This window comes from Nicotiana sylvestris, chromosome 9, assembly GCF_000393655.2.
Source record: "Nicotiana sylvestris chromosome 9, ASM39365v2, whole genome shotgun sequence".
Classification (NCBI taxonomy): Eukaryota; Viridiplantae; Streptophyta; class Magnoliopsida; order Solanales; family Solanaceae; genus Nicotiana; species Nicotiana sylvestris.
This window is the reverse complement of record NC_091065.1, coordinates 152,100,573-152,118,453: the sequence shown is the minus strand read 5'-3', so window position 1 is coordinate 152,118,453 and position 17,881 is coordinate 152,100,573. Positions and strand designations below refer to the sequence as shown.

The window sequence follows — 17,881 nt, the reverse complement described above, 5'->3', positions numbered from 1 at the left end:
TTTATATTATATATCCTAACATCATATATAGTCATATTATGACTTTAAGCTCATTTAATCATTCTTATGAAGTCATTTATATAATATACGACATCACAGAAGTACGAGGTGTAACATTCCAAATGATAAAAGTAAGATCTTTTACCAAAATCAAAAGGTCAACCCAAAGAGCCAACCCTGTACCCGCACCTCGGAACACGACCAAACTCACAAATTCCAAACACCATTCCGATACGAGTCCAAATATATATATGCTTCGTCCAAATATATATGCTTCATCCAAATCCGACCACAAATCAACCCTCAATTCAGCAATTTATTTTTTAGAAATTTTTTAACCAAAATCCCCAATTTCCTCACTTTTATTCACCAATTAAATGTTAAAAACAAGGTTAGAATCATGAATAATGAAAAAATCTGAGTCAAAGATACTTAACCTAATCCAAATCATGAAAATCCCCTCTAAAATCGCCCAAATCCGAGCTTTGCAACTCAAAATATATTAAAATGAATAAAACCCTTGAAAATAGAGTACTTATGGTCTACTAGGCATTCCCTTCGCGATTGGGGACCCAACTTCGCGATCACGAAGCACAATCACACACTGCCCCAGAAAAGGCCTATGCGAATGCGGAACACTGGTTGCGAATGTGATGCACTGCACTCCAGACCCTATGCGAGCACGGGCGACCTCTCGTGATCACAAAAGCTTACAGCCTGATGTACCCAAGTGGCCTCCCTTCTACGTGAACGTGTCATCCCTCACGCGATTGCGGAGACCATTTCCTCCCAAAGCATCGCAAATGCGATTACAACTTCGCGGATGCGAAGAACAACTCGCCTGACATCAAAAATACCCTATGTGAACGCGACTGCCTTATCGCGATCGTGAAGAAAGAAAGCAGACATCAGAAATCAGCAATGCCAAAACATGGAGAAATGGACTGAAACCTATCTGAAACACACCTGAGGCCCACGGGGCCCTGCCCAATCACACCAACCAATTTCAAAATGTAACACATACCTACAATGATACAGTGAGTCATATACATAATACATATTCTACTCCTACTACATATATGGGACTGGGACATATTTTGCTCCTACTACATATAGGACTAGGATTATTTACACATAACTATCTAACACTCCCCCTCAAGCTTGTGCATACAAATCATATGTACCGACCTGTTACATATGTAACTAATATGAGGACCAGTGAGGGACTTGGTGAACATATCTGCAAGCTGATCATTCGACATACAAGGTCACTAGACTTTCCTTGAGCAACAAAACTAAGTGGTTGCTGATAAACAGAAATTGGTCGAAAGGTCACTCGAAAAATTTGAAAATAGTGAGACTATTTCCACACTACAAAATAGGTTCTAAAACACCAGCAGAAAGCATAAACTTTTCTGGAAATTACTGTTCACGCAGGTAAGTCACCGTTCACGCCAGAAAAAATAAAAGTTATTAGAATTTGATGTAATTTATATGGGTAGGTTCGGAATCACGGGACGAGTAAGTTGTCTGGAAGAAGTTTTTTCAAAAAGTGGCTGAAATGGCTCACACACGCCGGAAAAGTTATTGTAGCTCGCTGGAACCGTAGTTCTGGTAGCGCGTGGAGACGCGTAAGGGACTTTCTGCCGGAGTGATTGACTAGGGTTTTGTCGCCTGACTTTTCCGAAGAAGATGGAAGTGTTGGTTTTTGCACAACACTTACCGATGAGGAGATAACGAAAATCAATCTTGAGTCGTCAACCTGAAAGACACACAGTGACTGATTTTTCTATTCCGATGGGACTGAGATTTCTGGGGTTTGGTCGCATAAAGGTTTCGGATCTAATGGCGGTACTGGTATATGCATAGTACCACTGTAGCAGTGATGAACCCTGGAAATAAGACGAAGTTGCCGAAAAATTGCACGGCGATGAGATCTTTCTTCCCAGATGTCGCTGGAACGATGCACAACGATAATTTTCTCACTGAAGATCTGATACCATGTGAGAATACACGGGAGAAAAATCTATTTATTAACAATGATACAATGAGTCATATACATAATACATATTCTACTCCTACTACATATAGGACTGGGATTATTTACACATAACTATCTAACAATGACCATATTATCTAATAGGAATATTTGATCCCAATTTATCAAAAAACAAAAAAAGGAATCTTGTATTATTGAAGACATCGGATCATTCCTATAAGACAGTTATATTAATGGTAAAATAAGAATGTTAGAATTAAAAACGTAATACTTACTCCATTTGTTCCAATTTATGTGACGTGTTTTACTTGGTACAAAATTTATGAAAGAAAAAAAGAATTTTTAATTTTATAGTCTAAATATGCCATATATATTAGTATCGCTATCCTATTAAGGTAAAATAAGCATTTTAAACTTAAATTGTTACTTCTAAATTTAAAAAGATATTATTCTTTTTCAGACTGGCTAAGAAAAAAGAATGTCACATAATTGGGATGGAGGGAGCACTAAACATGAAAAAAAGGATTTTTTGTTAAGACAAATTTAAAAGTAAAGTAATACAAATTGAAATTGGATGGATAGTATTCTCTAACTTCCCAAACTTGTCCAAGGTCATTTACTTTCTCTGATTTATTAATATAAAAAATAACTGGAGCTCCGACCCTCTTTTCAAATATATATGCTCATCAAATAGATGAGTTTTTTTTTATACGGTTAGTGTTGAAGCATAAAAGACAGTTAGAAGCAGTTAGAGTTAGTTAGTTAGAAGTTGTTAGCTAGGTAAAGTCTGTTAGTAGGTGACAGCTGTCACCAGCTAGGTTAAGTGAGGATTAGTGAGGTCTAGATGCTCATGTATATATACACACGATTGCTGTATAAATTACAACTTCTGATGAATAAAAATTCAGTTGATTTTCTACAGAAGCTAACTTTCTCCCCTTTCTTCTTTTCACTCCCTTAATCAGTAATGAAGGTTCTAGAACTCTTCATGGTATCAGAGCACATAGAGACGATCAATTCAAGTAGATCAGTCTAAGTGATTTCTGGATCTAGATCTTCATTTCGTGTTTTGTCCATGCAATTGCTTCGATTCATCTCAAGTTGCGAGTGAACCATCACTGAGCAATTAGGCATTTTGTTTTTTTGCTTAACTAGTCAAAGGTCTGATTTATGATCATCAATGGCGGTCGGAGGTGATGGCACTAGTACAGGCACAGGATTGGAAGACATTCCTGCTAATGTGAGTCAATTTCGATCTGATGCCTCAATTCCAGTAGCAGATCCAACTCGTGTTAGTACTGCAGTCATAGATCAACATCATCCATTATTCCTTCAACCTTCTGATACTCCAGGTAGCTCTTTGATCTCAATTAAGCTAATTGGATATGAAAACTATGCCTTATGGAGCAGCTCTATGCGTGTTAGTTTGCTAGGAAAAAGTAAAGTAGGTTTTGTAGATGGAAGGTACTCTAAGGATAAATTTGATGTTTCTCTTCATGAATTGTGGGAGAAGTGCAATGCTATAGTACTTTCATGGATAATGAACCCTATGAGAACAGAATTGCTGAGTGGAATGGTATATGCCACAAGTGCTCACAAAGTGTGGAGTGATCTCAGAGAAAGTTTTGAGAAGGTAAATGGCTCTAGAGTTCTGTATTTGCACAAACAGATTGCTACTCTATCACAGGGCATTTCGTCATTATCCTCCTATTTTGCAAAGCTAAAGGAACTGTGGGCTGAATTTGATGCACGTATGCCCTGCCCTGGATGTGGATGTGAAGAATCTAAAAGGTATGTGGAACACTTTGAGTATCAGAGAATGCTGCAACTCTTAATGGGACTAAACGAGTCATATGCACAGTCTAGTAATCAAATTCTGAATATGTCTTCTATTTCTTCCATAAACAAAGCCTACTCTATGATAATCACAGAAGAAAGTAGAAGATCTCTGGCTAATCATACTATAAATGTCTCTGAAGTTCATAAAGGAACTGCTCTATTCACTAACAAAAATCATCCTAATCAAGCTCAATTCACTAACAGAATTGGTTCCTATCCTCCTGGCTCTATAAACTCTAATCCAACCTTATCCAGCAACAAAGGAGTTTCACAATCTAATAGCAACTTCAAGTAGAGAAGAAATTAGCTACATTGTGACTACTGTAACTTCAAGGGTCACACTAGGGAGACATGCTATAAGCTACATGGATTCCCTCATATTTCAAGCCTAAGAAGAAATTTCCCTCAAGAAATTCCATTTCATACACAGGAGAAAGTCAGCTTTCCAACAACCCTACTGGAGGAACATATGGGACTTCAATCAACCTTGCAACTTCTTCTGGAAATCCAGCAGCCTCTTCACAAGTGCTCAATCCTTCCAACAATCAAGTTACTATATGAGGAATCCCTCAATTCACACAGAAGCAATACAATCAGATCATGCAAATGCTAGGAAAAGGGAATGAAAATAGTGGTTCAGATATGGCAGCATGTATGGCATATAGTATAACTGTTCCTACAGATAAACCTAAGTGGATAATTGACACTGGAGCTTCTAACCATATGGTACATAGACTTGACATGTTGTTTGACTTAAAAACCTTGGGAAACTCTAAAGAAGGAAATGTATGTCTACCCACAGGAGATGTAGCTACAGTTAAACACATAGGCTCTACATACATTTTTCCTGGTCACAGGATAACTAATGTGTTGCACATTCCTGAGTTCAGATATAACCTCTTATCTGTCTCAAAAATTACAAAGGAGTTAAGGTGTGTAGCTATGTTCTTTCCTGATTTTTGCATCTTTCAGGATCTCTTCAATGGACAGGTGAAGGGGATTGGTAGAGAAGACAGTGGACTGTATGTACTCACCTCTGAAAGTGTAATAAGGGAAGTTGCTGGGGCATCTGTTACAAGAAGTCCAGGCTCACCTCCAAAGTCTCTCACTGTAAATACCATAGAGAATAACAAAATAAGTGTAGCGCTATGGCATAAGAGATTAGGTCATGTACCTTTAGCTGTAATGAAGAAAGTAAGTGTTTTCCAATCTGCGCATCTTGAGAACGTTGAGAAGCATTGTACTGTGTGCCCTTTGGCTGAGCAAACAAGGCTACCATTTACAGTAAGCTCCTCAATTGCTCATTCAAATTTTGATTTGATTCATGGTGATGTGTGGGGTCCCTATAGGGTCCCTACCTATGGTGGGAAAAGGTACTTCTTAACTTTGGTAGATGATCATTCCAGATTCACATGGATCTTTTTATTACCTTCAAAGGCTGAGACAATTGTTGTTCTCAAAAATCTCTTTCTAATGGTACAAAATGTTTACTCTTCAACTGTTAAGGTTCTTAGAACAGATAATGGCTGTGAATTTTTCAACACTCAGATGACAGACCTACTCAGACACTTGACATTATTCATCAAAGCTCGTGTGTTTATACTCCACAGCAAAATGGAGTAGTTGAAAGAAGGCATAGACATATACTCAATGTAGCTCGAGCACTCAGGTTTCAGGCTTCAGTTCCTCTTATATTTTGGAGAGAGTGTGTTTCTACAACAGTGTATCTCATAAATAGAGTACATGTTTCCACTCTCAAAGACAAGACCCCTTATGAAACTTTGCATGGTTCCCCTGTATCTATTGCTCACTTGAGAGTATTTGAGTGTCTAGGTTATGTGTCAGAGGTGAGAAAAATAGATAAGTTTGCTCCTAGTGTTGTTCCAGCAGTTTTTCTTGGTTATTCAATGGTTCAAAAGGGCTACAAAATGTATACACTGACTTCAAGGGAGTTCATTGTGAGTAGGGATGTGGTCTTTAAAGAGGATGTTTACCCCTTTAAACATACTGACCTGCCTATATCATCTCTATTCCCTATCTTAGAATTCTCATCTTCTGATATCTCTGACAGTAGAGTGACAATGCCCCTTCAGGATGATCCTATTACTGCTCCTACTACTATCTCTCTTGAGCTCAATGATACTGAGCACTCTACTGATGTTTCTATCTCTGCTGAGATTCCAGATGTAGCTACTGATGTACACCCCAATACTCCACCTGCAGAATTGGTTGTTGATGTCTCACCTTCTGTATTACCTCCTGAAGCACCTGAGCTTAGCAGGAAATCTCAAAGGGTTTCCAAGCCACCATTGTGGATGAAGGACTATGTGGTTCAGTCTCAGGGAAAATCTAATTGTTGCTATCCTCTTTCCAACTATGTCAGCTACTCTAATATTTCCTCTGCTTATAGCTTTATTCTCTCTACATACTCAGCTATTGTTGAGCCAAAAACCTACAAAGAAGTTGTTCAGAATCCCAAGTGGATTGCAGCTATGAGATCTGAAATCACTGCTCTACAAAAGAATAATACTTGGAGTATAGTTGATCTTCCAGAAGTTAAAGTCCCTATTGGGTGCAAATGGGTGTTCAAGGTTAAATACACAGCTTCAGGTGCAATTGAGAGATACAAAGCTCGACTAGTTGCTAAAGGATATAGTCAGCAAGAAGGCTTGGACTACACAGAGACTTTCTCTCCTGTGGCCAAAATGGTCACAGTTAGGTCTGTAATAGCTGTTGCTGCAGCTAATCATTGGCCAATCTTTCAAATGGATGTACACAATGCATTCCTTCAAGGAGATCTAGTTGAGGAAGTGTACATGGAAATTCCTCAGGGGTTTTCTACTCAGGGAGGTCTAGCAAGGTCTGCCGACTTCACAAGTCCTTGTATGGCCTTAAACAGGCTCCAAGGTAGTGGAACAAGAAGCTGACTGATGCTCTACTGCAGCTTGATTTCACCCCGAGTCATTTTGATTACTCTCTCTTCACAAAAAAGGTGGAGATTAAGCTGGTTCTTGTGCTAGTGTATGTGGATGATCTCTTGGTTTCAGGTAATTGTCCTAACCTGATCCTGCAAACTAGATGTGATCTACAGCTCAAATTCAAGATGAAAGATCTTGGGGAGCTCAAATTTTTCTTGGGCATTGAGTTTGCTCGATCAAGGGAGGGAATTGTCATGAATCAAAGGAAGTATGCCTTGGAGTTAATTGCTGAAATGGGGCATGGAGGAACTAAACCTGCTGCTTCTCCTTTGAAGCCTAATCAAAAGCTTACTTCTGCTGATTATGATACCTTCATAAACAATCAAGCTGCAGTAAATACTCAAAACTCAGATGCAGAAAAGGACACATTGTTAATTGATGCTAGTCAGTATCAAAGGTTAATTGGAAGGCTTCTATATCTAACCATGACAAGGATAGATATTGTTTTTGTTGTTCAAGTACTAAGTCAGTTCATGCATAAACCCAAGCAATCTCATTGGGAAGCTGCACTAAGAGTGGTAAGATATATCAAGAATGCACCTGGCATGGGGCTGTTGATGCCCTCTGAGGGATCTGGGAAGTTTGAAGCCTTTTGTGACTTAGATTGGGGAGGCTGCTTACAGTCAAGGAAATATGTTACAGGTTACTTGGTGAAGTTTGGGAGTACTCTAGTCTCATGGAAGTCAAAAAAGCAGGATACTGTGGCAAGAAGCTCTGCAGAAGCAGAGTTAAGAAGCATGGCCTCAGTAGTAGCTGAGTTAACATGGCTGACAGGTCTATACAAGGAGCTAGGTGTTGAAGTTCATTTGCCAATTGATCTATATTGTGATAGTAATACTGCGATTCAAATTGCATCCAATCCCATATTTCATGAACACACAAAACATATTGATATAGACTGTCATTTTGTTAGAGAAAAGATTGTTCGGAGCAGTGAAAACACATCACATCCCCACAAAAGAACAGCAGGCTGATCTTCTCACTTAAAGCCTAGGAAAGCCACAACATGACTATCTATTGTCCAAGTTGGGGTTGAAGGATGTGTTTCAACCATCAGCTTAAGGGAGGGTGTTGAAGCATAGAAGACAGTTAGAAGTAGTTAGAGTTAGTTAGAAGCTGTAAGCTAGGTAAAGTCTGTTAGTAGGTGACAGCTGTCACCAGCCAAGTTAAGTGAGGATTAGTGAGGTCTAGATGCTCATGTATATATACACACGATTGTTGTACAGATTACAACTTCTAATGAATAAAAATTCAGTTGATTCTCTACAAAAGCTAATCTTCTCCCCTTTTTTTCTTTTCACTCTCTTAATCAGTAATGAAGGTTCTAGAACTCTGCAGTTAGCACTATATCATTGTTAATATTTCTACATTGCTCATTGTTTATATTATTATGCTTCTCTCTTATCATGGGTAGAATAATGGAATGCATTATCTACTAGTATTAATTTCCAGCTAAGTTTGAACAAAATACAACAAAAAATTATAAATGGTGCCTTCACTGGTAAAGTTGCTAAATTAGATTGAATAACATGGTTATATGCTAATAAGTCCCAAGATATATGACCTTTTAAAAAGTCATACAAAAAGAGCATCACGAATAAAAGCTTATTACAATCTTTATTCCCATTCTATTCTAGATTAGGTCAAGAATTACTTGTAATCAAGGCAGCACAAGTGCGCATCCAGTTAGTGCTAACTATTCTGGAGTAAATAATAAGCATCAGATCAGTTGCAACTTCTGAGTCATACAAGACTTCATCTCAATTGTGGCTGTGTTTCAGGGCATATATCAGTTCACTTTTTTTTCTCCTACTGTAACATTGAATGACGTGATAGCGTAAATATTCTTCACATAGAGCTTAAACTCTCCCTTAACTAGCTCTAAGCAATTGTGAAATACTTTACACCATATGCAGCCATTTTTTAGCCACCTGATCAGACATCAAGTGCCATCCTAAACTACAACTATCCCTCCACCAAAATTGGATTTCCAACAATCAGTTATGTCAGTTGCAGCATCTTTTTGTCTAGCTAAGCTTACCTCAAGTCGTACGAGCTTCCCTATTCTGCATGTATTGTTAAAAAGAATCCGATGCAGTTTCCTTTTCTGATAACTTAATTCTCTACTCTCATCTTTCACCCCCTTCAAGCTCTTCTTGATCCTCCACTAGAGCTTCTTCTTTGTTGCTCGCGTCTCCAATTTCACCTTCTTGATTACCATTACTCAGCCCAAAGAACAGCCCTAAAGAGGTGGAATCATCTTTCTCGTTGTCCTCTTCAGTTTCTTCCCTCGACTGAGAAGAAGTGGCGCCATTCATCCAAGCAGGGCATGGATCTACTTGTCCAAGAAAAACAGGAATTTCAGAATGTGGCAAAGGACCACTTGAAGCGTTGACTGGACTCTTGGTAGAATCATCCACCATGCAAGAACATTCAGGAACTGGAAATGAAAGAAAAGACAGTGGTTTGGATTTCTTGGATTCTTCCAACAATCCATCCATTAAACTTCTTCTTAATTGCTTGTGCAGTGATGTTATCCAGGTACGGTTGGGTTGATACAGACTTTCACGAATCTCTTCAAAAAGTTTAGCAATTTCCTTCCTGCATCAACTCAGATAACAAGAAATAACAAACCTGTCAAGAAATGTGTGTTCATGTTCTAATATCTAAGTAGTCTTACTTCTGTTAATAACCCAAAATTCTCCAAATTGTGAAGGCAAATATGGAGATCTAAGTAGGTTGACATGCAGGTAAATTTGCAGCAAGAATGCACAAATTGGTCAACAAGCAAGTACACGATCAACTAGCACAGACCTTAGAATGTTTTATTTTCCCCGTCTTATCACCACTATATTCCGTTTGGCATATGTCCTTAGTTTCAATGTATGACAGAACGAGAAATTAAAGTCAATAAAGCCATGTAGAGCTACCGTTCACTTGAACTAGCATACTCCTAGTAACTTGAGTACAAGGAAGAAATTGACCACAGATAAAAGATTTGAAGATACATGGACGACAGAGGTCAATGATTGATCCAAATACAATTACATCATTTTGCAATTTATCCCACTGAATTCAATCAACGGTTGCAGGTTGAGCTACAGAGCAAGTCAAACTACAGAGTAACTTAGTTTCACATGTAATACCCAATAAGGCCATGTAAGTTTACAGTATAATTAACTAGCATACACCTAGTATCTTGAGTACAAGAAAAAGAATGGTCATAGATTATAAAGTTAAAAGAAACATGGACAATAGAGGTTAATGATTAATCCACATTCAGTTATACATCATTTTGCACTTTAACTCACTGAGTTTAGTCAAATGGTTGTGTGGTGAGCTACAGAGTAAGTCAGCCACAAAAATGACTTAGTTTTGACATGTAATACCCAATTTGTATTTTTGAAGTAGTTAAGATGTTGTATTCAGTCATGACAGAGAACCAACTTTAAGCCCATTTACCACATGGTCCTGATTAAGGAAAGAACAGGAGGACAGGGGGAAAAAAGAAGTGGAAGTTACATGACAGGATCAGAGCGAGAGAATAGGCAACCAACAACAAAGTTTGCTTTGGAATACATTACCTGTCCAGACCATAAGTTCTAGATGCAGGAGATTGATAAAATCTATGTCCCGCGACCAAACTAGCAAGATTTGGGTTTCCTTTACCATCACGGTCAAATCCGGTGATGAATGCATCTGCTTCTATGGAAACCATATAGTCAATTGCTTCCCACAGTAATCGATGAGCATTAGTTCTCAACTCCACAATAGTACTTTCTGGCTCGTTATCGCTCTCAGCTACCCAACCCCACCAACCTTCAACATTGTACATCTTCGGTCGTGCAGGGGGCGGTGGTAGTGGACGAGGACGTGGACCAGAAGTCTTCCATGACTTCGATCTCATGTCTAGGTTAGCCGAAGGTGGAGTCATTGAATATTCGTCAACAAGGTTTGTCTCCCGGCCATATACTTTATCCCACTCCATTGTTGAGCTTAAGGACGTCCTATCAACAACATTCTCGAACATAGCATGCAGTGGAATTAACTTTTTCAACCCACCAAAGACCTCACCACCAGATATATAAATGATAGTGTCCGATGAGTAACCATATGCTCGAAGGAGAATACCAATCTGTTGGAAAATTTACTTGATTAAATATTATTTCAATTAAAGTTTCTCAACATATACCTAAATATTATTTCGAATTAAGTTTCTCAATATATACTTTCCTATGTCTTAACTTAATGAGTTCAAACAGAGGTATAAAGAACAAATGATAATAAATATGTTAGCAGCACATGACTACAAAGTATAGACAAGCTTCAACGTATGAAAAGGGGGTGATTAACATGAAAAACATTAGATAAATTGGGTGAAGTTATTGCCAGGGAGGACGTCACAAGTCCTCATTTTTGCCAATGCAAGATTTAGTGTAAAGACTTTATATTAAACTCAAGTATGCAACGTACCTCTTCAGGCATGAGTGGACACAAGCCATTACGATAGTTTTCTGCTGAATCCGAAGAAAGATTCCCCTTCAGAAGTCTACGTTTAATCATCCATGCACGCCTGTGCATGATGAGTTCAGTATGTACATCCTAGAGGAAAAATATATGGGCATAACATGCGTTAGATGCTCGACAAACAAAGCCAAACCTTGATTTGCCATTTGATGCTCCAAAATTTTGAAATATACCTGAAAAAGTTCTTCACAGCCATAATATGCCAAAGCATCTCTAGTCATCCCGGGATCATAGGCAATAAATGGTCGTCCTGAAGCTCTTAGTCTGTAAGAACACACGAAATAAGCATAATGAAACATAATATTCATTTCTATGGGGAATAGGGTCTAGTAAGTTACCTATTCAAGATTATCATAGCGAGATTTTGGACCTCCTCTCTGAACCGTAAGGCATGAAAAGCAACCCTGCATCTCAGCTTTTGATACTCAACAAGATGTGGGGGCAGAATAGACTGACTCATACACAGTAAAACATGATAGTCAAAATGTGAAGAACATTATGATTTAGAACGAATATGAGAACTGGATGCATACATCATCAAAAAAAGAAGGATGAACAAATAGGACTGGATATTCCAAAGAACAACAAAGTGTCAAGCAGCATTCCAACAATAAATTTGCTGCACCAACCACAGCTAAAACATTTCTGATTAATGGATGACACATATTTACACTACACTTATTGGACCAACAGTCCTTGTTACTAGTAGTTATCAGTTTGTTCCTAGCATTTATCTCTTTAGATTAGATTGCATTTATCTTCTAGATTAGATGATATCATAGTTAGTTCTTCAAAGTTATCTATTTGGTTTAGATAGGATTCTTTAGTTATTTGGTTTACATGAAACGCTAGAAAGGTGGTTAAACTCATTAATACATTCAATAAGAGATACAGTTTTCCATCATCTATTCAAGTGTTCATATGGTATCAGAGTCACTCTTGTGTCAGCCATGCCGATGATGGGTCAGTGTTCAACTGAGTATAGGCAAATCCCGGTTAGGCGGGGCAAATCTCAGTGCTAAGTCTAGGCGAATCACATGCGATGGGGCAAACCTTGGCGAGGACGCTGAGTCCATATAAGGGGTGTATGTAATACCCCACGCTTTAGACAGAGTCCCACATCGGCAAAACACAAGAGAGATGCTGGGTATATAAGTTAACAAGCCTTACACCCTAGTGACGCGTTTTAAACCCGTGAGGGCCTAGGCCCAGAGCGGATAACACTACTGGTATCAACACCATAGTTCAATTCAACCCCGCTTCCCAACTACCAATCAAACTTAGTGGCAGTCACAATTTTTCCACTTGAAAAACTCAGTTCTCCGTGCTTATGCATGGACATGACCTCTATGGTCACCTTGATGGATCTACTCCGACTCCCAACCCGAGCACTACTTTTGGCACCAACACGACCCCCAAACCTGCTTATACACTTTGGTTCCGTCAGGATCAACTCATTCAAAACGCCCTTATGGCATCTGTTGATCCTACCATGCCTCCACAGTTGCTGCTGTCAACACATCAAAATAGGCTTGGGACTCTTTGCATACTGCTTATGCAAACAAGTTCGAAACTCGGATCTTTAGCCTTCGTGATCAACTTGCCCGAATCACCAAAGACTCCCTCCCTATTACTGAATACCTTCAACGTATTCGGTCCTTTTCGGATGAACTAGCCACTGTTGGTGCCCCTGTTACCAACTCCAAACTCATTGCCAAAATCCTTAGTGGACTTGGCCCCGAGTTTCGCGAGATCTGAATTTTTTCCTTTTGATTTTCTTGTGAAGGATCTGAAAACGTGAGTACCACTGGTGCGAGGCCAGAATAAACATGGATTGTATGAGTGGCCCAAGTCATATCATCCACCACCTCCGCAAGCTCACATCACCTCTACCACGGCTTCTATGACCACATGGCATCGAAGACTAGGTCATCCGCATTTCAGAATTCTTAAGTATATGTTGAATAAATTTTCGCTTCCATTCTCTGAGCGAGACAAGTCTCTTTTTTGTAATTCTTGTTCATCTAATAAAGCCCATCGGCAACCATTTAGTCAGATGAGTTTGACAAGTTCCAAACCTCTTCAAATAATTTTTAGTGATTTGTGGGGACCTTCTCCAGTTCTATCCATTGACAAAAAATTGTATTATTGCTTGTTTGTTGATCAGTACGCGCGGTATACATGGTTGTATACTTTAAAAAATAAAAGTGAGGTCAAAGAGCTTTTTCAAATATTCCACCCTCTAATGGAAAAGCACTTTGATACCAAAATTTTATCACTTTATACTGATGGTGGAGGGGAGTATAAAAGTCTTACTCTTATCTCGCCCTTCACGGTATCGAGCATCTTTCTACACCACCTTATACCCCTCAAAGGGTAGCTCTTGCATAGAGACGCCATCGCCATATTATTGAAAGTGAAAGAACGCTACTTTATGAGGCATCTCTTCCATCAATTTTTTGGTCATTCATGTGTCAACATGCTGTTTATTTAATCAATCGTCTTCCCACCTCACTTTTAAATAACCAGTCCCCATTTCAAAAATTATTTGGTGAAATACCCAATTATGATGCTCTTAAAACTTTTGGTTGTCTATGCTATCCTTGGCTCAAACCTTATTCTAAAAATAAACTTGAACCCAGGTCTACTCCATGTGCTTATCTCGGTTTCTCTGTAACCCATCATTGCCACTAATGTTTTCATCTTGTGTCATCAAAAATTTATTTATCTCGTGATGTGCAATTTTTTTGAAAATATTTTTCCCTTCAAAAAATTATTTTCAAATATTGCACTTAAATCACATAAATTGGAATGGGACAAAGTCACAAATAAAGAAAACCCAAAACCCACCTCTCACTTTCCCTTATTTTCAGAATTATCCCGGCCCACTAGTGATATTGTCCGCTCTGGGCCTAGGCCCTCACGGGTTTAAAACGCGTTACTAGGGTGTAAGGCGTGTTAACTTATATACCCAACAACACTTATCCTAAATCAAACTCAACCTTCTACAATTTACACCACTCTTTTCAATGGTGCATTATGTTCCATACTTTAATATAGATATGACAATTATTGGCTCTTTTGAGTAGTGACATATAGATGAGACGTACTGGAGATACAAGAGGTACACGTATATGTAGATGCTAGGTGATAAGGAAAGAGTCACCATTATATTTCCATTTCAAGTCTAAATTTGTTGCAATCAAAGAGCTTGTGTAATAGAGATGAAAATGATTCCACCTCTTTATTATAAATATAATTCTCCTACTCTGTCGAATTGGATGTCCTTCTAGTCAAGATAAACCATATTTCAAAATTCTAATGCAAAGAACCATCATAATTTAGTGTTTTGATGGTAAAAAACATGTAAAAATCAAAGAGGACATTTTATTTGAAATAAAGGTAATGGATGTTACCTGCAAGCATCCACCACTAGAAACAAGAAGCTCAACCACAGAGTGCTTAGTCAACATAGGGAGAACGTGGTGCAGGTAATAATATGGAGATGCCCCATGAGGAACTTTAAATGAAGGGATTTCTTTTTTCCTCCTCGCTCCTTTCAGATTTTTTGGAAGGGTTTTTACGATTTTGACATCCTTTGCTAATGCTGCTATGAATTGATCCTCATTATACAGGTAGGGAAAACTCTTGAACTGAGTGCTGCAAAAATGAAATAACAAACTGTATAATGAATCGATTCCATTTCTCAGTTGCATGTAATATAGATTATCATCCCATTAATATCCTAAAGTGTACTGCATAAGTTGAGAGATGTGATCAATAATATGCAATGGCTATTCAGTGCATTCTGCCCTGCATACTCTTAATGCAGTGATAAACAAAATTTTCTTTTAGCGAGAACAAAAAAAAAGGTTGAGAGCTTAGGCCAATGTCTCATCTTTTTTTCTATATATAAATGTCTCATCATTATGGAAAATAAGTTGATCCTATCATTCAATTTTTGCATCAATTTGCTTGAAGTAATAAATGTGACAGAACCTTATTCCTTTGCTGCTTGTGGTTGATTGGATCTCTGGAATGACCAGGGTAGCGTTGAGGAGCCTCGAAACAGCAACAACATCAGAAATCTGGCAAACAATGGAAGCCTAATAAATTGCTGGACTATTTAAAAGCAATGCTATTAAGTGCCAGAGGTATCCTTACCGCATTCCTAATCTCATGGAAACCCCCACGTATCTTGACAAAGATGAATCCAGTTGATTGAATTTCAGGAGCTGCAATAAAATCACCATCGAAACAAATTGTAACAAGTCGAAAAAGCATCGGAAAATACCAAGCACTGCAGATAATTTACTAGTTCATGTTGTTCAATTACTTTATTCTAGAATGCACGTTAAAGATTATTAAAAATAAGGTGTGAAGTTGGCCTAGTATCAGATCGTATTAATCTAGTAAAAGGATTGGCACCAGACAAGGAATGGCCTCAGCAGCATATGCAACAACTTCCACTACAAAAATATCAAGGCTTATTTCAAAAAACTAACGGAATGGATTATAGATATGTTAAAATACTGATGGAGTTTACAGTTAGCAGAAGATGCAGTTAATTAAGTTTACATGCTTGCGGTAACAGAAAAAGATTACATCTTGTACAAAACAGATGTGCAGCTATAATGCAATATTTCTCTGATCTAACTGACTTCTTAATCTTTACATTTCAGGTTTTAATTAAAGTTAAGAGGCATCTAATATAAAGATGTAACCTGCATAATCTCCACTTGGATTTGCATGAGGATGCAAAGACTCAAGACGCCTAACTGGGGCCCACAGCCTTCTGTTAGATGGATTCTGCATGAAAAAGAATTCCTTTATATTAGCCAACAAGAGAGGGGAGCCTTGGCGTAACTGGTAAAGTTGTTGTCATGTGACCAAGAGGTCACGGATTCGAGCCGTGGAAATAGCCTCTTGCAGAAATGCAGGGTAAGACTGTGTACAATAGATCCTTGTGGTCCGGCCCTTCCCGGACACCGCGCATAGGGGAAGCTTAATGCACCGGGCTGCCATTTTTTTATTAGCTAACAAGAATACTCATAACAAGCTCCAGCAACAGTGGCAAATTAACCCCAAAAACAGGATAACATGAAGCTTTATTTATTACAACTAGCTCAAGCAAGCAAATTGCATCAGTCCAAAACAGAGATTCGAAGTTTCTTAAGAAAAATAAATTGGAAAATATCAAAACAGGTAGAACTAAAGATGAGATCTTGGAGGGGTTAAGCACATTACAATACATTAGCAGACTCCCCAAAATCTAGAGTAACATGAAACTAAATTTATTACCTAATACTCAAGCAAGCAAATGAAACAGTGTAATACAAATATCTGAATTTTAAAGAAAAAGAAAAGTAAGAAAATGAAAACAGGAAGAACTAAAGATGAGATCTTGGAGGCGTTTAACCACATTACATAACATTAGAACCCAAAAAACAGAGTAACATGAAACTAAATTTATTACAACTAGTTAAAACAAGCAAAATGCAGCAGACAAAAATAGACATTTGATGTTTTGTAAGAAAAATAAGCTGGAAAATTAAATCAAGAATCTATTAAAGTGAGATCTTTGAGGGGTTTAAGCACATTACATTGCATTAACAGACCTGATTTTTAGAATTAAAAAAAAGTACCATGAAACTAAATTTAGTACCATTAACTCAAGTAAGCAAATGCAGCAGCCTAAAATAGGAATTTGAAGCTAAAAAAAGTTAAGAAAATCAAAGCAAGAAGCTATAAAAATGAGATCTTGGAGGGGTTTAAGCAAATTACATTAGTGGAGAGATCTGATTTCTTGAATTTAGGTCTCCAAGAGATGATTGTAACAGAAGAATGGTACTCAGAAATAATTCCATAAGTTTGTTTAGCTAAAAGAAAGTGTGTGAAAAGAGAAAGAGCGGATAGAACTAGCCCAGCTAAAGCAACCCACTTCAATTTAGACTTGAATAACATTTTCCCTTCACTTTTAGTAGATACCCACTTCATCTTCTTGCACAAAGAACAAATGGGGGTGCAAAGAAAATCAAGAGAGCAAAATAATTACAGCAAAATGACCGGATTGAATAAATAATTTCGAGGATAATGGGCGGTTCATGGATAGTAAAGATAATTATTAATAGTATGATGAAAAAAATAGTAAAAAGATTTAGGTGGTATGTTAAATAATTGAGGACTTGTAGTCTTGTACAAGGGGGAAAAGAAGTAAAATGATAAAGTCAAAGACTCAAGATTCAGGCAAGCAAGATAGAGTGATAGACAGAGACAACACCACCGCATGTAATGTTTGTATTACTACAAATGTTGAATGTTCAATGATAATTAAAAACCCATCTCAGTTATGGCGCGTGGGAAGCTTTAAGTAATTCTTTTCTCTCCTTTTCCCTTTAGGAATTCGTAGGCTCATTAAAAAGGGTAATTATTTTTACTAAAGATATTATTGCTAAAGTTTAAGTTTAAAATTATTATTTAAGGATGAAAGGAACAAACTCTTTCAGGATATATTTAGTGGTAAAAATTATTGAAGGTA

At 37.9% G+C, this 17,881-nt stretch overlaps 2 protein-coding genes across 2 annotated transcripts; one reads left to right on the top strand and one right to left on the bottom strand.

Annotated features, from left to right (window-relative positions):
* Positions 1–3,179: 3,179 nt before the first annotated feature.
* Positions 3,180–4,133, top strand: LOC138878428 (uncharacterized). Its single transcript, XM_070158107.1, has one exon. The coding sequence runs from the start codon at positions 3,180–3,182 to the stop codon at positions 4,131–4,133; it is 954 nt and encodes a 317-aa protein (XP_070014208.1).
* A 4,279-nt stretch (positions 4,134–8,412) lies between these two features.
* LOC104234428 (O-fucosyltransferase 27) lies at positions 8,413–17,625 on the bottom strand. The gene is made up of 10 exons (XM_009787989.2): positions 17,128–17,625; positions 16,068–16,152; positions 15,508–15,578; positions 15,343–15,431; positions 14,760–15,003; positions 11,682–11,794; positions 11,517–11,607; positions 11,290–11,418; positions 10,401–10,951; positions 8,413–9,417 (listed from the first exon to the last, which is right to left on the bottom strand). The coding sequence occupies exons 1-10, from the start codon at positions 17,338–17,340 to the stop codon at positions 8,946–8,948; spliced, it is 2,058 nt and encodes a 685-aa protein (XP_009786291.1). The 5' UTR covers positions 17,341–17,625; the 3' UTR covers positions 8,413–8,945.
* Between the last annotated feature and the right edge of the window lie 256 nt (positions 17,626–17,881).